The 26,099-nt window shown below is 40.8% G+C and overlaps 1 protein-coding gene across 1 annotated transcript; it reads right to left on the bottom strand.

Annotated features, from left to right (window-relative positions):
* Nucleotides 1-20,862: 20,862 nt before the first annotated feature.
* GPR50 (G protein-coupled receptor 50) lies at nt 20,863-25,484 on the bottom strand (the record flags this gene model as incomplete). Its single annotated transcript, XM_081278123.1, has 2 exons — nt 20,863-22,511; nt 25,298-25,484. 2 exons carry the CDS (start codon nt 25,482-25,484, stop codon nt 20,863-20,865), a joined length of 1,836 nt encoding a protein of 611 aa, XP_081134249.1.
* Between the last annotated feature and the right edge of the window lie 615 nt (nt 25,485-26,099).

The following is a 26,099-nucleotide window of genomic DNA, read 5'->3' as shown; positions in this document are numbered from 1 at the left end:
CACACACACACACACACACACGCACGCACATCACAGATTCCTAAAAGCAATTTAACCTTGGGGCTCGAGTTGTAGCACAGCATGTGTAGCACTGCATTCGATCCTCAGCACCATATAAAAATAAACAAATAAAAGAAAAGTACTGGGCTGGGGATGTGGCTCAAGCGGTAGCGCGCTCGCCTGGCATGCGTGCGGCCCGGGTTCGATCCTCAGCACCACAAACCAACAAAGATGTTGTGTCCGCCGAGAACTAAAAAATAAATATTAAAAAAAAATTCTCTCTCTCTCTCTCTCTCTCTCACTCTCTCTAAAAAAAAAAAGAAAAGTATTGTGTCCATCTACAACTAAAAAATATTTTTTAAAAAATCTTAATCTTTTTCATTTCTGAGAATATTTTTATTGGTGCATATTAATTATAAAAATGGTAAGTTTCATTATGGCATTTTTTTTGTGCATACAAAAAGATGTAATTTGGTCAATTTCATTCACCAATACCTTCCCTTCCCTTCACTCCTCTCTTCCCCTCCTTTATCCTAATGGTCTTACTTTCCCTTTCATGGAATGCATTTTTCCCCTCTAGCTTCTTCATATGAAATAAAATATACAACACTTTTCTCAAGAGTCTGACTTATTTCACTCTAAATTATGGCTTTAAGTTTCATCCATGCAAATGGCATGTTTTTTCTTCTTTATGGCTGAGTAAAACTCCACTGTGTGTATATATACCACATTTTTTATCCATTGATGGACACCTCAGCTGATTCCATAACTTGGCTATTGTGAATTGCACTGAGATAAATATGTATATTTCTATATAGTGCTAGGGATTGAACTCAGAACCTCACACATGCTGTACAAATACTTTACCATTGAAGCACACCCCTAGTCCTAATTTTTAAGAATCTTAAATCATGGGGCTGGGGTTGTGGCTCAGTGGTAGAGCACTCGTCTAACACGTGCGAGGCCCTTGGTTTGATCCTCAGCACCACATAAAAATAAATAAATAAAATAAAGATATTATGTCCAGTTATAACTAGAAAATAAATATTAAAAAAAATTTTTAAAGAATCTTAAATCATAAAAAGCAGCAAGAGAAAACAAATGGCGCATAAATTCTAAGATAAGAATTACTACTCACTTCTCCTCAGAAACATTTCAAGATAGAAGATTTTCAAGTCCTTGTTGTGGTAGAAGAAAAATTCTGACAATCTAGAAGTCTGTGGCCTACAAAAATATCTTTCATAAATTAAGATAAAATACATACATTTTCAGACTAAAGAAACTTAAAAATTGTCATCAGGAAACCTGTATATATGCAAGAGAAAATTCAGGTTTGGGGGTGTTAATGGCATATTGTTTAGTCTCTAGATCCTAGCAGGGGTTTCACAGATGTGTACATATGTCAGAACTCCTAGGAATAATGCAGTTGGAATGTGTGTGATTTATTGTACTTACATACCGCTAAATAAAATTTTTATAAAAATACCCAGTAGAATAGAGGAAAGGAACCTGGGAGGAAGGGGAGGAGGAAAGGGGAGACACTAGGGAATGATATTGACCAAATTATTCTGTTATATTGTGTACATGTATGAATATGTTTTTTTGTGTGTGTGTGCCTCATTGGTAGAGCACTTGCCTAGCATGTGTGAGGCACTGGGTTGTATCCTCAGCACCACATATGAATAAAAAAATAAATAAACATATGATGACAGAACAAAGGATAAGAAGTGTGGAGTTATGCCATTGTAATGTTGTAACCACTAAGTGAGGTAGAATAAAACCGTGTGTAACATATTGTGATGTTAAAGACTCATCATTGGGGCTGGGGATGTGGCTCAAGCGGTAGCGCGCTCGCCTGGCATGCGTGCGGCCCGGGTTCGATCCTCAGCACCACATACCAACAAAGATGTTGTGTCCGCCGAGAACTAAAAAATAAATATTAAAAATTCTCTAAGAAAAGACTCCTTATTTAAAACCCATTGCAAATATAAACCAATAGTGAAAATAAAATCAAACAATAAAATTAACACAACTTAATACAAAATAAGTCAGGAAGAGAGGAGGAAAGGAACAAAGAACGAATGGGACTACTGGAAAAAAAAACAGATACTAAAAGGATAGTCTCAAATACAGCCATGTTGAATATATATTAAACATAATAATATAACCACTGCAATAAAAATTCAGAGATAATAGTAAATACTAATTAACCTGCAATCCCAGCCAGCCTCAGCAACCTAGTGAGACCCTAAACAACTCAGCAAGACCCTATCTCTAAATACTCTAAATAAAATATTTAAAAAAGGGCTACTATGTGGCTCAGTGATTGACTGTATCAATCCCTGGTATCAAATAATAATAATAATAATTAGTTAAAAGGGCAAGATTATAATATGTGTTGCCTCCAACAAATGAATAAGATGACACATTAAGCTGAGGTAATAACATTCAAAAATACATAATATGCAAATATTAATCATAATAAAGATGAATAGATATTAGCATCAGGTAGACACTGCACTGATGAAAAAAAGAAAGTAGTAAATATCCCCATTTTACATATAAGATAGGTAAAGTCCAGAATGAAATGAATTTTTTGAGATCTTAGTACTAAAAATTTAGAATCTGTAATCTGATGGCTGTTGTCAGGACATTTCAGGTTAAATGCGTCATGGAAGTGGGAGAAGGCTGGAAAACTGGGGCTGTGACCTAGAGAATATTACAAGGATAATAAACATTACCTTTCAAAAGCCCTAGGACTATTGTCAGACCAAATCCAACCTTTTGAGTTCACTGATAGCAAAGCTGTTCTCTTCATCTCACATATGATTTTTCTGGCCTAAATTGTCCACATATAATACTTCATCACATTTTTCTTACCTATTAGTTTAGTAATTTGGCCTGTGTGACTTGAGATTCAGGGGGAAATTTTGTTTAATGAAGCACTAAAAGACTATGGGGATGTTAATTGTGACATTTTTTAGAGAAGCTTCGTTCTAGGCAAAGGAGAAGCAAAGGTTGTGCTGGGTGCTATGGTGTGGCTATAGTTTGAGCATATCATGTATTGACATTTAATCCCAACTGTGACATGACATCTTAAGAGGGAGAAAACTTAATCTAACTACGACATTTAGAGTTGTGGCATTTAGGGGCTGATTATCACTAGATAAGCTCATCAAGTTGGAGAACCCATAATTGCATCCTGCTGACTTTATAACAAGAGGAAGAGACAACCGAGGAGACATACAAACACAAGCAGATATATGCTTGTGTGTGTATGCATGTTCCTTGTCTCTCATCATACATGCAGCAAGGAGGACATCACCAGATGTAGCTTCTCACCCTAGGACCAGAACTCACAGTCTAGTAATCAGAGAAATGCAAATCAAAATTACTCTAAGATTTCAGCTCACTCCAGTCAGAATGGCAGCTATTATGAAGTCAAACAACAATAAGTGTTGGCAAGGATATGGGGGAAAAGGTACTCATACACTGCTGGTGGGACTGCAAATTGGTGCAGGTAATATGGAAAGGAGTACAGAGATTCCTTGGAAAACTGGGAATGGAACCACCATTTGACCCAGCTATCCCTCTCCTCAGACTATACCCAAAGGACTTAAAAACAGCATACTAGGGGCTGGGGTTGTGGGTCAGAAGTAGAGCACTTGCCTAGCATGTGTGAGGTACTGGGTTTGATCCTCAGCACCACATAAAAAATAAATAAAATAAAGGCATTGTGTCCATCTATAACTAATATAAATATTTTTTTAAGAACAGCCTACTACAGGGACACAGCCACATCAATGTTTATAGGAGCACAATTCACAATAGCTAAACTGTGGAACTAAACTAGATGCCCTTCAATAGATGAGTGGATAGGGAAACTGGGTATATATACACAATGTAATATTACTCAGCGTTAAAAGCATCTGCAGGTAAATAGATGGAGTTGGAGAATATCATGCTAAGCAAAATAAACCAATCCCCAAAAACCAGGGGTTGAATATTTTCTCTGATAAGTGAATGCCAATCCGTAATGGGGGGAGGCATAGGATGAGCGGAGGAACTTTGGATGGGATAAGTCCTGTGGTCTGGACACCTCCAAACTACTCCATGGCCAAGTCAAACTGACATATAAAACTAACAACTATAATCTATGAAATGGAAATTATGTGTGTATCACTATGGGTAACTTATAGTTTAAAAAGCAGGTCTAGTGTAATAAGTACCTTGCCAAATACATATAGTTGCAAACTCACCACATAAAACTAATTATGTCTTATTTTAGACTCAATATGGAGTCACACATGCTCTTTCTAGTCATTCTCTCTACTCTCAAACCATTAGGATGTTACTCTGAGCAAACACCTTTCCTTCTCCAGGCCTCAGTTCTCACTTGTAGAAAATAATAGTTTGGGAATAGATTATTCCAAAGCTACCTTCTATAGCTGACCTTCTCTGACTTTACTTAAATTGAATCTTTTGGAAAAAAAATATCTTTGGCATTTGTTTTCTGTCAGCAAGTGGTCCAGAATTCCTTCTGACAGAAGCTTCTTTCTAATTTGTCAAGATGGTTAATTAGCAAGTGAAAACAGTGCTTTCTCCAAGTTGAAATGGGAAACTGGGAAATTTGTCAATTAGCTACTGGCAGTGGGAATAAGCATGTGAACCTCGAAGCACATGTGTGAAGGCTTGTATGGTGGATAAAACCGCAAAACTAGACACATCGATTATGTCCTCTAACCTTTACTAAAAATAAAACACTCAGGAGGTTTTGCCTCCAGCTTAAGTCAATAGGAGAATGTCCCGTCTGTGTCTGATTTCACTTTAATGGAGAGAATTCTTAAGACAAATGACTCTCAATATCTTGTTAATAAATACACTCAACAGAGGTATAGTAAGCACAAACAATATGCCAGACAGCAGTCTAGGTGCTCAGAGGACTAAACATACATATGAGAGACTCTCCTGCTCTCAGGGAGCTCATGGTGCACTGAGCTACTCTGTGATGGGAACTGAGCAAGTGAAGCACTTTTTTGCTGTGGATCCCCAGTTAACCCTCCTGGCATCCAGTACATTCTTATTTTCAAAGCATTTCCACAGCCACCATCTCACTTCAGCGTTCTCAGTGGCCCTGTGAGGTGTAGGGGAAATGTCATGAGTGTCAATTTATAAATGAGGAAACTTTTCATGGTTCACAGTTGTCTTCATTTCTCCAGGCTATGGCTGTCATCAAGTGTCTGGTGGCTCAATAGGGGCTTTCCCTGAAATATAAAATAATATCCCCAAACATTCCATTTAGATCTTCCCTTGAAAAGCAGCACGGGTATACAGTGCAGCCTCTAATTTTAATAAAGGAGGATATTCCCTTTTATTTCAGTAGAATCTCAAAGAACACCTAACGAAGGTGTCAGCCCAAGGGTGTATGTAAGGGAGACATTCTCATACTGACTTTCTGTGCCCAAAACTCACATGATGTTTTGTTTTCTTGCCAATGTAGAGATTGAGGGCAAAAAAACTGGCAAGAGTGGACCACAAGTGATGCAGCAATGCAATTTCGTGACATCATATTCTGCTGTCATATTCCCTTTATCTCTGTAGTCCTTGAATCCTGCCCATGTGCCTGCTGAACTGGGCATGAACTCTGCTTTCTTGTTGCCTCATGCTAGCTTCAGAGCTGTTACCTCAGTCTCTGAGACTCCATTTCCTCATCTGAAAAATGGGAAACTAGGATTAGCATACAGGACATATGATCTCTTAAGGTGAATAGGATTAGAAGCATGGGATGGGAAATACCGGTGCATTCAAGAATGAGAAAACTGCCTCAAAATTTGAGTCTTATTTGTTAAAATAAGGGATTAAGCTTTTAATCTAAGCAAGTCACTTCACTCTCTCAGCCTCAGTTTCTTTGATTGTAAAATGCTACTGTGAGTTTATTAAAAATGTAATTATAAAAAGCAAAGATAATTAAATACCATAAATCATGGATAGGAAAAGAAAAAAGAAGAGGAAAAAAATGCTACTGTGATACCAAAGACCCACCTGACAGGGGTCCGTGTCTCACAATGGAAATTAACACATGTCTGGTGGCTGCCAGTTTGTAAAGCAGAAGACACTGGGAAAAGAGGGCAAGAAGAAAAGGGTGAGGAATTATAGGGCAGGGTGGCACAGGAGGAGCATGTTTTAATTTATTTTTTTTTTTTTTTTACTTTCATGGGTAGAAACACCATGAGAGACCAGGTTGTTTTTATGGGGTCCTGAGGAAGTGCTTATATCATCATATATGTCCATCTTCCCCTCAGAAACCAGGGAGTAAACTGACCTAAACTCTATGCAATGAGCTGAGCTGTGGAAGACAAGAAGGTCCATTTCAGATTTTCTAAAACTTAGTTACATCATTGTAATAGTGAAAAATTAAAATCCATCTGTATGTCCATCGGTAATGAAGTCTCTATATAAATTATGGATCCCATTAGCAAAAGCCCTCCTTCTGGCTGGGGAGAGACTGCTCCTCCAGGAGCTAGCCAGTTCTTATAAAATAGCAAAAGGCTCATCTAGGAACAGGTCCTTAGTATAAAAACTCACCAATCCAGAACAGCCAAATTTTTCAGCTTATATACCCCAGGAGGCAATATTTGTCCAAACCATCCCAGAGCCAGGAATCAGGAAACTAGAGACCACCTCTAGAGGCTAGAGCCTTTCAAGAACTATTCAAAATAGCCAAGCCTGAACTGCTCACCATGCTCTGCCCTCTGCCTTTCCTGAGAAAACCCCAATTAAGGCCATGTCTAAGGAGTCATGTCATTGTGCTTCTGCCTCCTATTGACTTTTCTATGTGGCCCTGCATGCCAGGTTGTACTACCTATTATTAGAACCTGTGAGTATAATAGACAGCTTTTCCTTCTTAAGTCTCTCACTGCTACACCTGAGTATCACATTAAAAATATTAAATGGTAGGTAAGAATAGATATGGCCCAATAGTGGTTAGTGTACCCAATAGGACTATTATTAACTGACTCAAAATTGGCCCATCCACTATACATGCGCACACCCCAAAATTAAGTCCTTTCCTGGTTTCCCTGTTTTTCTTAGTGATATCTCAAGTCCTCCAAGCTCCAAAGTCAAAAACTTAGTCATTTCATTTCCTTTTCTCTCTTGCTCCCATGTCCAGTTATTCACCAGAGTCTTCCTTCAAAAATCTCTTTTCAATTTCTTTCTTCTATCTATTCTCTAGCTCTTCATATTATTAATTGATCATTGTAATCACTCCCAGCTACTCATCCTGCTTGTAGTTCCCCTTTGTTTCCAATTCAGCTTGTTTGTCCACTAAAACACTATATTTCTAAAGTGACTTTTCTGATCCAAAATGTCTAATGCTTGTGATGATCTTCCATGTCTATTCCTGACCCCTTAGTGTGGCTTCCAAGGCCTGTCATGAGCTAGACTTTGTGTAACCTCAACTCTCAGGGTGCACCCATGTTTTAAAGAACAGGGGAGGCACGAGTTATGAGAAGGGAGGCCCTGACTGAAGATGATGTGTAGTTTGTAGCATTATAACCTGAAGTACTCAGTGTTCTTACACACGGCTTTGCCACACTTGCTTTCAAAAATAAAGGAAAGCTGAACAACAACCCACACTGCTGCTGTGCTACACTGCATATGATGTAATCTGTCCATGCATATGTGAAGACATTGTAACAACCAGTAGGCATTATTATCTCCAAGGTCACACAACTAAGAAATGGTGGAGCCAGTTTTATCTCTTTAATAATTTCTTGCCAACTGTCCATGCTCTACTTCATCCCATCCAAAAGCACCCACACCTGGACTCATTGTACTGCTGCCTTTCTCATACCCTGGGAGTGCACCTAGAAAAAAAATCCACCTGGCCCAGAAGATCTTTAAAACTTTGGGTCATATTTGCTCCCAGGCACCTCCTCAGGACCTCTATTTTCTGAATCTGTTCTAGCTGCTGCCATATATTCTTCCATCCTCAACAAAATTGCTTGCATAAAATAGTTCTTGGGCACTGGCTCCTTCCCCTCACTCCCCATTCATGCTTCAGTCCATTGCAATTCTAGGTACAACCCCCACCATTCTTCCTGAAACTGTTCTTAAAGTGAAATTCAATAGGCACATGTCAATTCTCAATTTATTGGCCCTGACAGCAATGTTTAGTCAAGTTAACAAGCCCTTCATTCTTGAAACTCTCTTGCCTTTGCTATTTTTCTCCTACTTATCTGGTGGCTCCTTCTTAGTCTCCTGTTCAGTCTTTATCTCTGCCTTCACCAAAAAATTATCTAGCTGCCCAACTGTGGAAAGGCCTTGAGCAATAGAGTTCTCCATCACTAGCAGTGTTTGGTCAGAGGCTAGATACTGATCTGCAAGAGAGATTACAGAAGAAATCCCTACACTGAGTATTAAGTTCAATTAGATGACTCTTAAAGTTCTTTCCAACTCTAAAATGTTATGACCCTATATGCAAAGTGCCAAGTAAAAGGTCTGGTCCAAGAAATGCCATAGGAATTCAGAGGCAAGAGAAAGACTCAATAGTTTTAAGCTGATTGATTCTGAGAGAAGATTGGTCAATCCTAAAAGACATAATAATTAAATGAAGTAGATCAATTCCAGTCTATTCCAAAACAAAAGCTTTCCAAATTTTTTGGCTAGGACTTTTACAATTGCTTTATATTATGAGCCAAAGAATGAATTGGATTTTACAATCAAATTATCTAAGTGATAAAATACCTGCCTAGGCCACCTCTTTGTCAGTAGTTCCAGAGAGCCAGTGGGTTGAGTGGAGTGAACTGAAAGAGTTCCAGGACATAGTCCTCTTTTTCTACTGTTCTCCTATGCTTATGCCTCATCCAAACTTCATATCTCAGGATTTTACAAGTTGCCATGCATCTTCCAACTCTGAATCATCTAATCTAGGTGATTTGATCATGAGAATGGAGGCCAGATAGTGGAAGTAGTGCCTTTGTAAAAGCTACCCCAGACAGCACCCTCACCCCTTCCACCATATCTGTGAGGAAGCAGAACCTCACAGGACACTGAATCTATTTGCACTTTCTTCTTTAACTTTCCAGCTCCATAACATGAGAAATAAATTTATGAAGTTTATAAGCCACTCAATCTACAATATTTTGTTATAGCAGCCCAAATGGACTAAGATAAGGCTCTGTGGAAACAAATTTGAAAACCTAGAGGAAATGGGTAATTTTATAAGGAAATTCAGGTTATAAATTTTGACCTCATAAGAGTTAGAAATTTTATACAGACCAATTTCTATAAAAGGAATAGAGGAAGCTATTAAGAGAGTACAAAAAAGTACCAGGCCTCAAATCTAAGATAAAATTAGATTCACATCTCACAGCATACACAAAAACATAGACTCCAAATGGATTAGGGAACTAAATGTAAAAAATAAAATCAGGCCAAATACTAGGAGGAGTCATTAATGAATTCCTCTTTAACCTTTGTATAAGTAAAGACTTTCTGAGTATGACCCACATTCCACAGTTAAAGGAAGTCTAATAAATTTGACTATAATTTAAAAACTTGCATGTCAAGTACATAATAATGGACAAATGACTGATAAAAGTGGTAAAAATATTCACAACATATAACACAAACAAACGGCTATAAGAACTCTTAAAAATTGATGGACATGAAGGCAGGACCAGGGGAGGGTAGGCCGTTCCACAGAGCTGACATGCAGAATGGATCTGGGTAGGGAGTCTCAATCTAGAGGTATAGAGTATGTTTCCTAAGCTTAGGAGAAGGACTAGAGGAGAGAGGTGTTTAGATCTGTGGCTTACAAAGATCACTCTGTCAGCTTGGTCAGTGTGGATTTCAAAGACAGGGAGAAGTGATCAGAAGCCCTTAAAATCATCTATCTGAAGCATAATGGTACTGACTATAACAATCAAGAAGAAGAGATGAGAAGCAATTGAAGAGGCAAAAGTTTCTGTATTTATAAACCAAATGGTTGTGGGTGAAGTGGGAGTCCTGGATAATCCCCAGGATTTTAACCTAGGCAATGAGATAGATGGTACTGTCTGGAAACATGCAGATAATGTAAATGAATTCTATCTAAGAACTAAATATCATGATCCATGTGAATTTTTGAATACGGTCCCTGGAATGTAGAAAGTAACCGATACGATTAGTTATTGTTGCTGTTATCTAAAGCTAATATGTTTTGGTTACTCTTAATAGAATGGACTATGAAGTACTATTCATAATTAATAGTTGATATTCTCTAGCACCTCTGGGTTCAAATTGCGTAACTTTCCAGCTTTGTGACTATACAAGTTTCTTAACCTTTGAAACATCAATCTTCTTTTTGGAAATACAAGTAATAGTATTAAACCAGCAATGTTTCTGTAAGAATTAGAGATAAGAGAAAAAAAGTACCCTGTGTGGTGCCTGTCACTTTGGTGTTTCTAGGTCTCTTCTTTTGTTTACCTTTCCCATAGACCATACCTGCCAAAAACAGGATCTTATATCTGACAGATACTCAATTTCTTTCAAATCCATGATAACTGTTTTTTGCTTACCCTTTCTTATTTTCTGCTAATCTGCCAAAAGCTGTTAACACTCATTTTAAAACTATTTATTTTTATGGTTATAGCCCTTTCTTCTTGCTTAAAATTTCTTTTGCTAAATCCCTCTTTTTTTTCTTTACTTGCAAACAAATGCTAACCCATGCTTCATAATTTCTGGCACTGTCATAAAACTTCTTGATGATTCCACCAAAACCTACACCCAATTTCACACAGCAATTTCATTCAATAGTTGAATCACAATTTCTCTCTGGCTTGACTAGGAGGGGAATTACCCAGGTGACTGAGCCTTTTTCAAAATTGTTGTTGTGTCCAAAAATTGTGCCAGAATTATGAAGTCAATTAAGAACTGACTTGGTCAAAGAGTTTGAACTTAATCAAAGTTAACCATAGCCATTGAGAAGACATTCAATTTAATCAAAAATATGTTCACAAAAACAAATATCAAATCTCAGACATGAATTTGTGATTAGCAAGTCCATGAAAATAAAGAGTAATTTGAAATTTTAAAAAATTGACAGTGAAAAGACCAAACATCCAGTAGAAAAATGGTGAAAATATATAAACAGGCAATTCAACCGAAACCAATAAAATAAAAAAAAAAAATAAGAGGGTCTTTAAATTAATAAACAGCATGAAGAGACAACCTAGAGACTGGAAGAAAATATTTGCAAAACATTCATCCAGATTAATATCCAAAACATATAAGGAATCAGAAAATCAAAAGCAAAAAAACTCCAACTAAAAACCAGTTAAATAATCTGAACACATATTTCTCAAAAGAAGATATATAAATAGGCAACAGATATAGGAACAAAATGATCAGTATCACTGACCATCAGGGAAATGCAAATCAAAGCCATGATGAGATGCCAACTTACCCCAGTTAGAGTGGCTATAATCAAAAAGATGGGGAAAAGTGCTGTCAAGGATGCAGAGAAAGGGGAACACTTAGTCACTGTTATGGAGAAAGCAAATTCATATAGCCACTATGGAAATCAGTATGGAGGTTCCTCAAGAAATTAAAAATAAAACTACATGATCCACCAATCCAACTCCTGGGTATATATCCTTGAACTTGCTCTTCCTGTCTAACTGAAATTTGGAGTCCTTTGACAAATATTACCCTAATACCACCTCCTCAATTGCAGATGACTACCATTGTACTGTTTCTATGAGTTCAATTCTTCTAGAATCCACTAATTAAGCCTTAATTTATTCATATGTAAAATTCTGAAAAAAATGAGAGATATTTAGCAAACAATGATTAAAAATAAAGTAAGAAAAATGGCTTTTAAATATATGAAAAATTTTCAACCTCAGTACATAGTTAGCAAAATGCTAATTGAAACAGAGATACCACTTCCTACCTTTCAGACAGGAGAAAATATTAAAAATCACAACAACCAAATCCGTTGATGAGTCTTTTCAAAATAGATACACTTATTGTTACTGAGACTAGTAGCCAATACAACCTTTCCAGGGGGAATATGGCAATATATTACATGACCTTTCAACTCAGAAATTTCAGTCATAAGAATAAACATCCTTGAAGATGAGCTTCCAACAATCAAAAATACACACGTACACAAGAATGTTCACTGCAGCATTGTTGTAATTGCAAAATACCAGAAAAAAATAAATTCCCATATAAGGAGGCTGATCAAACCCTTTAAAGTAGTGCTAGGGACACGGCTCAATTGACTGTGCACCTGCCTTGCGGGCACATAGCCACAAATTCAATCCCTAGCACACAATTTTATAAGAAAACTAGAGATGAATATGACCTTAGAGGGCTCTAAAAATTTCTAACATGTTCTGGGGAATCTAGAACACCACACACATGTTGTGTATATATTTAGGAAAGGTCCAAGAAGACACATTCAGAGAACTAACATAATCTCACTTCAAAGCTTACTAGAAAACTATAGTTGTGAAGAATCTATATGCAGAACTTACTTACACCTTTCCCCAAAATTCCACAGGTATAATCAAATATATTATAGAATTAAATGTAAAATACAAGACTATAAAACTCCTAGATAGTATAGAAGAAAACCTAGGTAACTTTGAATTTGGCAATGATTTATTAGAGACAACAACAAAAGGACAATCTCTGAAAGAGAAAAATTATAACTTACACTTCATTAAAACTGCCTATTCTGTTAAAAGAATGAAAAGAGAAACCACATGAGGAGAGAATGTTTACAAACATATATACAATAAAATACTTTATTTTAGTCAGCTTTTTCGCTGCTGTGACTAAAGGACCCCAGACCAGAACAACTGTAGAGAAGGAAAGGTTGATTTAGGGGCTCACAGTTTCAGAGGTCTTAGTCCATAGAAAGCTGGCTCCATTCTTTGGGACTCAAGGTGAGGCAGGACATCATCTTGGAAAAGTGTGGAGTCAGAGAGGGAGGGAAAGGGAGGGAGACAAGAGGGAGAAGGGAGAGAAGGGAGGGGGAGAGGGGGAGAGAGGAGAAGAGGAGAAAGGGAAAGTCTTCATTCCCCTTATACAAATATATACCCCATAGCCACACCACCAGTGAGCATCCAGCCAAACCCCACCTGTCTTCAATTACCACTCAATTAATCCTACCAGGGATTAATCCTACCAGGGATTAATCCCACCAGGGATTAATTCACTGATTAGGTTAAGGCTCTAACCATTTCTCCTCCAGACCTCCTTGCATTTTCTCACATGTGAGTTTTTGAGGGACACCTCACATCCAAACCATAACAGACTTGTATCCAAAATATATGAAGAACTCTTAAAACTCAACAATAAGGAAACAAGTCAGTTTAAAATGGGTAGTAGAGTGTCTGGGCTTGTGGCTCAGTGGTAGAGTGCTCACCTTGCTAGGTGAGGTGCTGGGCTCGATCCTGAACACCACATAAAAATAAATAAACTAAAGGTATCGTGTCCAACTATAACTAAAAAAAAAAATCTTTTAAAAGATGGGCAGTAGATTTGAACAGACACATCAGCAAAGATGTATAGATGACATATAAGCATATAAAAAGATGCTCCCTAGCACCTATTCAGTAGGAATTCACCTTTATTTCTAACAGCTAGTTTTGCTGATGTAAGTTTCTTGTTTGAACAGTCTTTTTATTTCAGCACTTGGATTATTTATCCTACTTCCGTCTTCTCTTTATGGTTTTGGATTAAAAAAATCACTTAATTATATAGAGAGGGCTGGAGTTGTGGCTCAGTGGTAGAGCACTTGCCTAGAATGCCTGAGGCACTGGGTTCGATCCCCAGCACTACATAACAAAACTAAACAAAATAAAGGTATTGTGTCCATCTACAAATAAAAATGTTTTTAATTTTTTTAAGAGAGAGTGAGAGAGGAGAGAGAGTGAGAGAGAGAGAATTTTTAATATTTATTTTTTAGTTCTCGGCGGACACAACATCTTTGTTGGTATGTGGTGCTGAGGATCGAACCTGGGCCGCACGCATGCCAGGCGAGCACGCTACCGCTTGAGCCACATCCCCAGCCCAATGTTTTTAATTTTTTTAAAAAAAAAATCATATAGAGAATCACTCATATGTGATGAGTTGTATCTCTTGCTGCTTACAACAATTTGACTATTTTGTGTCTAGGCATGAATTTTTTTGAGTTTCTCCTACCTAGAGGTCACTGAGCTCCTTAGAGTTGCAGATCAATATTTCTAATCTAATTTTGGAGGATCTGGCCTTCACCTCTTTGAATATTCTCACTTTTCTGCTGTAGTTTAGATGTGTCCTCTCCAAAACTCAAGTGTTGCCAATGCTTTTTTTGTTTGTTTGTTTGGTTGGTTGGTTGTTTTTGTTTGTTTGTTTGTTTTGCTTTGCTTTTTAAATATTTATTTTTTTAGTTGTAGTTGGACACAATACCTTTATTTTGTTTATTTATTTTTATGTGGTGCTGAGGATCAAACCCAGGGCCTCGCACATGCTAGGTGAGCGCTCTACCTCGTAGCCACAACCCCAGCCCAAGGCCCTTATTATTAAAAAAAGTTTTACCCAGCATTTGGTCCTTTTGCCCTACACCATTCTAACATATGAGACAGAAGTTTTCTCCCCTCTGGAGGATGCAGTACTAAGTTCACCGTCTTGGAAGTAGAGATCAGCCCTTACCAGAGAGCTGAACCTGCCTGCACTTTGCTCTTGGACTTTTCAGCCTCCAGAACTGTGAAGAAAAAAGAAAATTCTGTTCTTCATAAATTACCCAGTGTGTCACAGTCTGTAATAGCTGCACAGATGAACTGAGGCATCAATCTCTTTCTCTAATTCCATTATGTTGATATTTTTTATTGTGTCCCACAGGACTTTAGAGAGGCTTTGTTAATTTTTTCAATTGTTTTTCTCTGTTCCTCATAATGGATAATCTGAATTGTTCTATTTTCAAGTTTACTGATTTTTTTCTTCTGATTTTTCAAATCTGTTGTGGGATCACCTTTAGTGAATTTTTAATTTTCTGTTATTATTTTTTCTTTTTCCATTTTTTTTTTCTTTTTCTTTGGCAGTGCCAAGGATCAAAACCCAGGACCTCATGCATGCTAGGCAAGCACTCTACTACTGGGCTATAAACACAACCCTTCAGTCACTACATTTTTCAACTCTAGAATTTTTATTCCTTTTTTTATAATTCCTATTTCTATTGATATTCTCATTTTGGTGAGACATCATTTTATACTTTTCTTTAGTTCTGTAAATATTGTTTACCTTTAGTAATCGCAATGTATTTAAAATAGCTGATTTAAAGTCTCTGTCAAGTAAGATCAGTGTATATGCTTTTTTCTGCTTTATACTTTATACTTTTCCTTTAATTGTTTTAGTTTTATATTAATTTTCTTTCTCTAGTTTCCAAAAGTGAAAGATTAGATTATTGATTTTAAATATTAGTTTCTAATATTTGCATTCACTGCTCTAAATTTCCTCCTAAATGCTACTTTCATTGCATCTCACAATTTTTTTTAATTTATTTATTTATTTATCTTGGTTTTTGGCGGACACAACATCTTTGTTGGTATGTGGTGCTGAGGATCGAACCCAGGCCGCACGCATGCCAGGCGAGCGCGCTACCGCTTGAGCCACATCCCCAGCCCAACATCTCACAAATTTTTATAGTTGCATTTACATTTTCATTTAATTCAAAATATGTTCTAATTTCTCTTTAAACTTGGCTCATAGGTTTTCTTGAAGTCTGTAGTTTAATTTCTTTTTAAAAAAATATTGGGTTTTAGTTGTAGGTGGACACAATACCTTTATTTTTTATTTGTTTATTTTTATGTGGTGCTGAGGATTGAACACAATGCCTCACATGTGCTAGGCAAGCGCTCTACCACTGAGCCACAACCCCAGGCCCATGGTTTAATTTGTAATTATTTTAGGATTTTGCAGCTTTCCTTTATTGATTTCTACTTTAATTTCACCATAATCTTAAAAGATTTTTATATGATTTCTATTCCTTTAAACTTGTTAAGGTATATTTTTTCTTGACCAGATTATGACCTACCTTACTGAATACTACAGATGAGCTTCTAAAGAATGTATATCTTGCCTTTGTTGGACAAAGTATTACACAAGTGTCAATAAGACACAGTTGACTGATGGTACTATTTAATTCAGCCACATCCATACTACTTTTCCACCTGCTGGGTCTGTCAATTCCAAAGAGAGGGGAGTTGAAGTATACATCTGTATTTGTGGATTTGTCTGTTTCCCCTTGTTACTCATATGTTTTAACATTCCCATTTATTATATAATGTCCCTATTTATTCCTCACACTTTTCCTTCTTTGCTTTGTCTGAATTGAATATATCTACTGCAGCTTTCTTTCAATTAACATTACCAAGCTATATCTTTTACAGTACATCCCTGTACTGTAATATAACTGTGTCTCTATGTTTAATATAGATTTCTGGTAAAAAAAAAAAAGGGTCTATGCCATCTAATTGGCATTTTAAACCATTTGTACTTCAGCAGTTATTTGTACAGATGAATTAATATCTCACATATTTCTAATTATTGTCTATGAATTACCCTATTCTTTCTCTATTTTTCCTCCACTCTTTTTCTGCCTTCTCTGGGTTTAACTGAGTGTTCTGTGATTCTGTTTTCTTTCTTCTCTTACATATCAATTATACTTCTTAGTTTGCTTTTTTGGTGGTTTCTCTGAAGTTTGCTATATGTATTACAATCTAACCCACTTTCAAATAACTCTATACCATTTCTCAGATATAATACTCATGACAGATTGTTTTCAATTTTTCTTTACTTTCCATAATAATATTACTGTCAGTCATTCACTTATCTATAAAATATAATCATTCAATAGATTGTTGCTAGTAACAGACTGATATCTATTAGATCAAATAAGAAAAAGAAAAATAAGGAATTTTATGTTATCTTCATTATTCTTTCTCTGATGTTTGTCCTTTATGTAACTGAAGAAATTAGCTGTTGAACCAGGCACAGTGGTGCACGTCTATAATCCCAGCAGCTCCCAAGGCTGAGGCAGGAGGATCACAAGTTCAAAGCCAGCCACAGCAAAAGCAAAGCACTAAGCAACTCAGTGAGACCCCCATCTCTAAATAAAATACAAACAAGGGCTGGGGATGTGGCTCAGGGGTTGAGTTCAATCTCCAGTGCCCCCCCACCAAAAATAAGCTGCCAAAGTATATCAGTTTTTTCTTCTCTGAAGAACATCTTTTAATATTTCGTGTAAGGTAGTTATACTAGTGACAAATTCCCTCAATTTTTGTTTGTCAAAGTCTTTATTTCTCCTTCACTTTTTTTTTTTTTTTTGACACAAGCATGCTCTATGTCTGAGCTATATCCCCAGCCCATTTTATTTTATTTGGAGACTGGGTCTCACTAAGTCGATGAGGCTAACCTTGAATTTGCCATCCTCCTGCCTCAGTTTCCCCAGTCACTGGGATTACAGGCATGCACCTCCTACTCCTATACTTAAACCAGGATGGCAGTCACATAGATGTGTGAGATGTGTGTGTGTGTGTGTGTGTGTGTGTGTGTGTGTTAAAGATGGTCAAGCTGTCCATTTACAGTATAAATTCTATTTCTATTTAGCAGAAAAACAAGAGTAGAAACTGGGGGAAAAACTATCATTATTGCTTGCATTTTTAAATCCCTTCATTGTGGAGACAAGCTCACAGGGAAGCAGACTGCCTCTTGGAGGCCATCAGCAAAACTGGCCCTTCAATTGTTACCAGAAGCCTTGCATTGTCCCAGGGAGAACTATGAAGCACCTTAAACCTTGATGCAGAGAAATATCTTCTTGCCTTCATTAATCCAAGTGGGTATGGTAAACCAGAGATATGCTTTGGAGGCTTCTTGACTTTGAGGTGTGGAGATAAATGGGGTAAGGGAGGGGCAGAGATAAGCATTTCTGGGTGGTACATGCCCTGCTGCTTGTTCCTGTGGGTGTAACTTGGGAGGCAGGTAGGTTTGGTGAATGCAGTTTTGGGGAGATGAGCAGAAGTAGGTGATGCAGCTATTTTTTTATTTGTTTATTTTTATGTGGTGCTGAGGATTGAATCCAGAGCCTCACACATGCTAGGCAAGCACTCTACCACTGAGCTATAGCCCCAGCCCGAAGTAGCTATTTTGGTGGGACTGTGACTCTGGGTATGAGCAGTATTGCCAAAGTTGTAATCAAGGCCAGATAGTTTTGCTCAACTCTCTCACCTCCTTTCTAAACCCTGGATATTGGTAGTTTAGAGCATTAGGACATAGCACCCTTGGTTTGGACACTGACAATCTCTCCCAGAGCAGCTCCTTGGGTGGGGATGAAGAGGAAGAACACGGAAAAAGAGGGGTGCCAATTTGTAAATATGTGAGTAAGCATTCTTTTTAGCTCTCCAGATATAAATAGCAGAAATTTTGCTCGGGGTAAGGGGCAGTCAGCCTGAGATACAGCAGTCATGCTGTGGAACTTGGACTGTTGGAACTTGGGCATTGAAAGTTAAGATGGCTGGGCAAGGTGGTACATGTCTGTAATCCCAGCTTGACGGTCTGAAGCAAGAGGATGGCAAGGTCAGTGCCAGCCTGGAAAACTTAGTAAGACCCTGTCTCAAAATAAAAATAAAAAGGGCTGGGCCTGTAGCTCAGTGGTGGAACACCCCTGTATTCAATCTACATTATCACACACAAAAAAAAAGATTAAAATTACCTCAGTCTGTATTGACAGTAGGACAAAGCACAGCTAGGACAACTACACATGTAGACTCTGGGTATCTATGTGTATGTGCGTGTGTTAAATGGGCATCTTTTTTAAAAAATGAAGTCCTGCTATATATTATCTTGAATCCACTTTAATTTGTACCAAGGACTTTGAGAATTTTCTTATCATTAGAGCTTCTCTTGAGACCATTTCTGTGCTCAAGGCCTTGGGCAGTGGCTGGAGTTTTGCTACCCACATTCCACTAGGCCTCTCTCATCCTGTGTCTTCTCCCATTGCTTTGTGGGCTCTGTTCCTCAGCACCCACAGTCTCTGGAGTCATGACATTATTGGTGCCTGAGTTTACTCCTTCCACAGGGGTAAAAGAGGAACCTTAGGAAGCAGGAAGGAAGGTCCACAAGCCCAAGAGCAGGCCACTCAGGGCATCCAATGTCATAGCACTAGTGAGAACAAACCAACCCTGATGACCCCTCCTTCCCCAGACCCTCTCCAGTTTGAGAGACCTCGAGGTGAGAGTGTTGGACACTGACTGTGGGATACAGCAAGTTCGTGCAGGGTTGGAACTTGCACCCAAATCTTCTGATTCCCCAAGATCAGTGCTTTTCCACCCCCCAGCCTTGAACCCTCCCCACAAATAACTGTGGTAGAATAAGTTAATTTATCAAGAAATCACACATTAAAGCCACAAAACCACTTTTATTTAATTGCTACCACAAATACAGAATAGAATTAAGGCAGTAATATATTCCCACTTATCCTTACAAGCTTTTGTATGGTAAACTTTGCTTAAAGTATCAATTTGAATCAACAATTGAAGTTTTTATTAAACAGCAGTTTGTTTGTTTGAATTTTAGAGGAAAAGCAATCCCTGGGTTGTCAAATGTACTGTACTGACTTGAGATGACTATAACTTCACACTTTGTGTCAGCTGAACCTCAGCCAGGTGTGATGGAACTGACTGGTTTTGGCATCTCTTCCTCCTCACCCCCATCCCCTGCTAGGAGGGTCAGAGGAACAAGGTTTTGGAGAAACACTCATTTTATCTGCCACAGCATACTCCAGTCACTTCTGACTAGATTTTGACTTCAAATTCCTTTGAATGAAAAAAAAAATGTAAAAACTAATTGTAAAAAAACATCAGGCTGTTTAAAAAAATCTCCAAGATAAAAGGCAGTTATGAATTATAATAATAAAAACATGAGTATAATTGATCCTAGCAACCACAAGTTTGGATTTTAGGAGAAAAGATTAGGTATAAATGTACTTATTTCTGAGAAAATAAATGAAAGAAAATCCTGGCAAACACTAAAAAAAAAAAAAAAGGAAATAACTAAAAATGGTAAAAACATCTCATCATTTCCCTCCATGTTTAACAATGAAAATCAGCACCAGCATTTGAATTTTCACAAAATATAAATGATTTGGTGTGACTATATATTTCCTTTTACCATTTGATCTCATAGGCATAAACACTTATTTTAATAAGACCTTATCAAATTATAATCTTCAGATATGGATCATATTATGTTACTGGAATTCAGAAAAGAAACTTTCAAGTGCTTTCACTTTATTGTGACTGTTCTTCTGACTGCCATTAAAAGTACAACAAAGAGTTAAAAACATAAAGCTGTGTAGTCACAATCACTTGACAGAAGTCATCACCAAGATGCACCTTTACCATTGCGCATGCACTCCTCCCCCACCCCTGGGGAATGGGAGAAGAAAGCAGGAACAAGGCAGAGGAAATGAGGAATGGGGAGAAAGGGGAAGGGAGTGGGGAAAAATCAAAGTCTAATGTTTCAGGGATCACTGAGGGCCAAAGGTCAACTGCAGGAGGAAAAGAACACTTGGAACAACGGATGTTAAACTGGAGGGAAATTTGATCTCTAGGATAGCAAGCACACACAAACATGCACACTCACACACACTTTTTTAGAGTACATGATATCAAGGAAGAGTATGCCTGAAAGGTGGATGTAGCTTACACCAAGTCTGTGGGTCAGTGTCTGTGTGTGTTTCTGTGTACAGATGTATCTCACTTTGGATTACATACTCAAAACAGACTGGAAAGTGGACCACTGCTTGGCCACCCACAAGAGCACTTTTTACACAGCCATTTCATCAGAATCATCCTCAACATCAATAACTACAACCTCCTGGTAATCATTGGTGGCAGGAGTGACTACGGCAGGGTCAGGAAGGTCAGCAGCAGGGGTAGGCTCCAGCTGGCTGGCAGCAGGCTCAGGGGACACAGTGGTAGGGCTGGAAGCAAACTCTGGGAGGTCAGTGACGTCAGACTCAAGGCGGCTAGTGTCAATGGTCTCAGGGCAGTGGGAGACAGACAGCTCAGGGTGTCCTGCAGCAGTGGGCTCAGGATGGCTGGTGGTGGCAGGCTCAAGGTAGTCAGCAGTGGTGGACTCAGGGTGGCTGGGAGCAGGCTTGACATGGTCAGTGGTGGCTTCAGGGCGGCTAGTAGCTGGGCTGAAGGCAGACTTGGAATGGCTGCCAGCAGAGACGTGGTGACCAATGGCAGACTTGGAAGCAGGCTTGAAATGAACAGATTCACCCTTGAAATGGACAGAGGCAGGCTTGAAATAGACAGAGTCAGCCTTGAAGTGGACAGAGGCAGGCTTAGGGTAGACAGTGGCAGACTTGGGGTAACCGGAAGCAGACTTGGAGTGGCCAGAGGCAGCCTTGGAATGGCCAGAAACAGATTTGTGGTGGATAGAGGCAGATTTGCGGTAGGCAGAGGCAGACCTGGAACGGGGCTTGGGGTGGCTAGAGACACGATCAGGGTGGCCAGCTGCAGCATCACCAGGCAGTGGAACATTCCGGACATTCATCAGGGTTCCCTCCACAGCAGGACAGGCACGGGCACGGTCTTGTTCTCGAGCTTGTTCACGGGCTTGGTCACGAGCACGGGCACGGGCACGGGCCAGGGCACGGGCCTCCCTCGTCTCACGAATATCAGTGATGATGCCAGAGAGGAACAGGATGGGATGCCGCATAGCATGGAAGATGGTCCAGTATTCTCGTCGGAAATTCTCATTGAGGAACCCGTAGATGACAGCGTTGAGGCAGCTGTTGAAGTAGGCTATGAAGTAGGCTGCAAGATAAAGCCAGTTGGGGATCTTGCCTGCCATCTCCTTTGGACTGACAGCCACCAACACAGTGAGCACGTTGATAGGGCACCAGCACACTGCAAAAAGGAGGAAGATCACAAACATGGTTAGAAAATTGCGAACCTCAGCAAGTTGGTTGTCAGGATTCTGTCCAGCTGGGTCACGGGCCGCCAGCACTTTGGTCCAGATTCTGATGTAGCAGAAACCAACTATGAGGAGAGGGAGGACGAAGTGGATGCAGACGATGGTCACAGCGAAGACAGGGTTGCTCAGATAGTTGAAGATGCAGGTGTAAGTGCGAGGATCATACTCGATGGTGCCAATGTACATGTTGGGCAGGACAGCCAGGACGGTCATGATCCAAGTGACAACCAGGTAGATGCAGGTATTGCGCACACTGAAGATTCGTTCATACTGGAGGCTATGGCAGATGTAGCAGTAACGGTTGATAGCGATGGCCATGATGTTGAAGATGGAACCAACCACACTCAGCCCTGTGATGAACCCAACCATCTGGCACTGGAGCTGGCTTAGATCCCAGCCCCCAATGGACATGGCATGTAGCATCAGAGGGTAGGGGTAGATGGCCACCAGCATGTCAGCCACAGAGAGGCTGACCACAAAGATGTTGCCTGGAAAACATAGGGGAGGGGGGAGAAAAGGGGGAAGACAGAGAATAAATGGTTAAAGTGTGGAAATCTATATATTTAAGGTGGAGGGAAAAGTCAACTGTATTGGTGACAATTTAGAATTGTAGAATTTTTGTTTAAAGAAATACAGTCATGTTTTTATTTTACAAGCAGGTCTCAGGTGATTCAGATGCACATCCAGGTTTCAGAGACCTGCCCTTTGCCCACCTTTTCTCCTTTGAAAGAGTTTCACCTCTGCTCTGGGAAAGAAGTGAACATAAGACAGAAAAAGTGAGCACAAAGCATTGTGAGGAGGCAGTCATGGTGAGGCCATTTTAGAGAAAAACAAACTGTAAACTTTTTCCACACCGGAGGGAGGGGAGAAAGCCGCTGGAGGGAAGGAGGACAAAGAGTTTTCCTCATGAAACAAAGAGGGTGGGGCAAGGAGAATGCAGGAGTGTCATGAAGCCCCCACCTGAATAATAATAATAATAATAATAATAATAATAATAATAATACCTCTTCTTTTTCTAGCCCCGCATTGAATTTATAGTGAAAACATATCTAACGGGAATAGTCTGAAAAGGGTGTCACAGACCATTTTCTTATGCGTTGCTGTTGAAAAAAATCAGACAGTAATCAAAGACTAAGCCCAAACACTTACCATTTTCCAGGTAACCTAAGAGTAAAAGAGAGGGAAGGGGTAATGCCCTGTAAAATTAAGTCTGAGACCAAAGAAATTTGAGAGCGGTCGCGGGTGAAGGAAAACCCAGTCCCCTCAAAGAGGGAGGCACTAGCGGGTCCAGCGCCCTGCCCGGGCTCCTGGCCCCGGGCTTTACTGAAGCCTGAGGGCTAAACGGGAAAGTGAAAGGGATCCCCCCATTCCCGTTTTGCAGGGCAGAGGTGGAAAGGAAAAAAAAAAATCTTTAGCAAAAAGGAGCAGAGGCCAAGTGAAGGCGCAGAGCCCTCTTTCTTTGGAAACACCTCATTGCTAATTAGCATTGGTTTGACAAAATTATTACACTTCGTGGTGGACTGGGAGAAAACAGGGCTTTTTAAAACGGCAAAGGTATGGCTCCTTCAGCCTCCTTCCGCTGTTGCAGCCAAGACTTGGCCTCAGCTCTTTCTACCGAAAAGGTTATTCCTAGGGTTTCCCTCAAAGTTACTAATTTGGGAAAGAAAGGTGGGAAAGACAAGCAAAGCTTTAATAACAAAACCACAACAATCATAAAAAAGTTTATTTGAATTACAGAAAGAAAGGAGAGAGAAGGAGAAAAGGAAAGGAAAGAAGAAAAGCAAAGAAAACGGGTTTTGTAAGTGGTTCCCGGGGCTCCGTGAGTTTGCACCTCGAGACTGCACCACCTCCATGAAGGTAAGGTCCAAGTCGCTGCCCCCACGTCTCTGGGATACCAAGGAGAAGTCCGACACACCCACCAGAATTTGAAAGAAAACTTTTAATGACTGTGAACATCATTGAATTTTGAAACTTGTGTGTTTTGATCTCCTTGTCCCAGCAAAGTATTTTTCCAGAGTCCAGACCCTCTTCTCCCCGCCGCGCCCCGCCCGCGTGAGTGTGGTGGGTCTGCGACACCCCCCTTAGACTCCCTCGCTCCCCTCCACCCAAGCCGACAGAGACCTTGGCGGCAGAGACCCTCCCTGGGCACCACCCTCTCCCTCCCCACCACCAGAGCACGGAGTTTGGGCCCCTCGCCACTCCCCCTTCCCTCCAGAGCCTTCTCCCGCCCAACCTGAGAACCGGGCTCCCTGCTTCGCAGTGTCTGTCACCCCCACCCACCGCACAAGTTGCCGCATCCAGCATTCACCCACGCTGCCCCCCCCCCCCAGCATCACTCGCCGCTGCCCCATCCCTTTGTACCCTGCTAGAAGCAAGGGAACTCCCACTCGTCGCTCCCAGACCCTGGCGCTTTGTAGTCTGAGACCCTCACCCTCCCGCAGAACTCTCCGAACACTCTGCCGCCGATCCCTCCCTGGTTCTGCTGCCTTCTATTCCACCACCCCCGTCCCTGGTGCTGAGACCCAGAACCTTTCCACCGCCACACTCTGCGACCTCCTGTACCCTGCTTACAAACCTCAAGGATCTCCGTGGTGGTCGCCGCAGTCGCTGCCACCACCTGCAGTGCCAGCCAGCCGAACGCCTCTCCACGCCGCGCGCCCTGGGACGGGCGGACGGAGCTCGGCTCCAGCGGGCTCAGACCTCCCGGCTCGATACTCCGGCTCGGGGGTCTGCGCTCCGCCGCCCAGGAGCCGCGCTGGAGCTCCTAGGCTGCGGTGAGCGAGGTCTTGACCGTCCTTGGGCACGGCTGCAGCGTTGCGCTCTGGTCAGCGCCACGGCGGCCGCCTCGAACTTAACTTTCTCAGGTGCAAAGCCGCTGCTCCCTCCGCATCACTCAGCCAGAGGTGCCTTGGCGCAGCCACCCCTGTAGTGTCAGGCTCGGCTGGCTGTCCCTGGGCGGCCGCCAGACTTTCCACTCAGGTGCCAACTCTCTCCGTGTCAGATCCTGACCCCACAGAGTTCAGCCAGCTTCCCGCGCACCTCAGGAACCCAGGCTTTGTTTGTAGATGTCCTAAGCTAATTTTATTAACTCCCCCACCCATGAGAAGAGCTAATTTCGCGGACCCAGGCACATCACCCACCCCACTCCCAGGTCTGGGGAAAATTGGGAGTAGGGACTTTCAAAGTGAGGGAGTCTTTATTCGGGGCACCCAAATCAACACCCTAGGGGTTGTAAGTTGCAGCACACTGAGTAAGGGGAGGAATAATAGCTTACCAGAATTCCGGAGCTTCTTGTTCTTGGTCACCGCCAAAATGACCATGGAGTTGCCGATCAGGTCAACGACGATGGTGATAACCATCGCACAGAACATGAAGGTGATCAGAGCCGGTGGGTAGTCAGGTTGAGGCAGATTACAGCCGATACAGCCATAAGGGGTAGGAACCGCCAGGGTAGGCCCCATGTTGCTCATGGAGACCGCTAAGAGAACCCGGCACGCCGGGGAAGCAGCAGCGGGTCCGGACTGTAAACACCTGCGCTGTCACCGGGAGCTCCGGGAAAGCGTGGCTACCTCTCTGAGGCTCAGAGAGCAAATGACAGCTTTCTGCCCCTCTCCGATGAGCTTTTAAAGCCTCAAGAGGCAGCTAGCCCCACCCCTAACTCCTCCCCCTGACCAATCAGAACTCCTTGACTACCCCCGCCTTAGTCACCACCTCTTTTGGACGAATCCACAAAGAGGTGTCATCTTGCTTCCGACTGCCTTGTATGTGCTTCCCCTCTAGCCAGCTTCCCCCTCCCAAATCCCTCAGGTACCTTGCATCGTGACTAGCTCAGAATCCACCTCCCCCTCCCTAACAGTGACTGCTTAGCTGTTTCTAGCCAGTTCTTCTCCCCCCTCCAACACCAACACCTGGCAAAGAGATGTAGATTGCAGAGCGGGGGCACAGGGTCCTGCTTAGGGTCTACTGATAACCCAAGCCAGTCCACAGCCTTCTTCGGGTCCTGAGGGAACAGTAGATGGCTCCTTGAATCCTATAGCCTCACCACTACAGTTTTCTTAACAGGTTAACCCCACTAC

This window comes from Spermophilus citellus (genome assembly GCF_964194105.1).
Source record: "Spermophilus citellus genome assembly, chromosome: X".
NCBI classification, from domain to species: domain Eukaryota; kingdom Metazoa; phylum Chordata; class Mammalia; order Rodentia; family Sciuridae; genus Spermophilus; species Spermophilus citellus.
The sequence above is the reverse complement of the archived record's forward strand: the minus strand, read 5'-3'. Positions and strand labels throughout refer to the sequence as shown.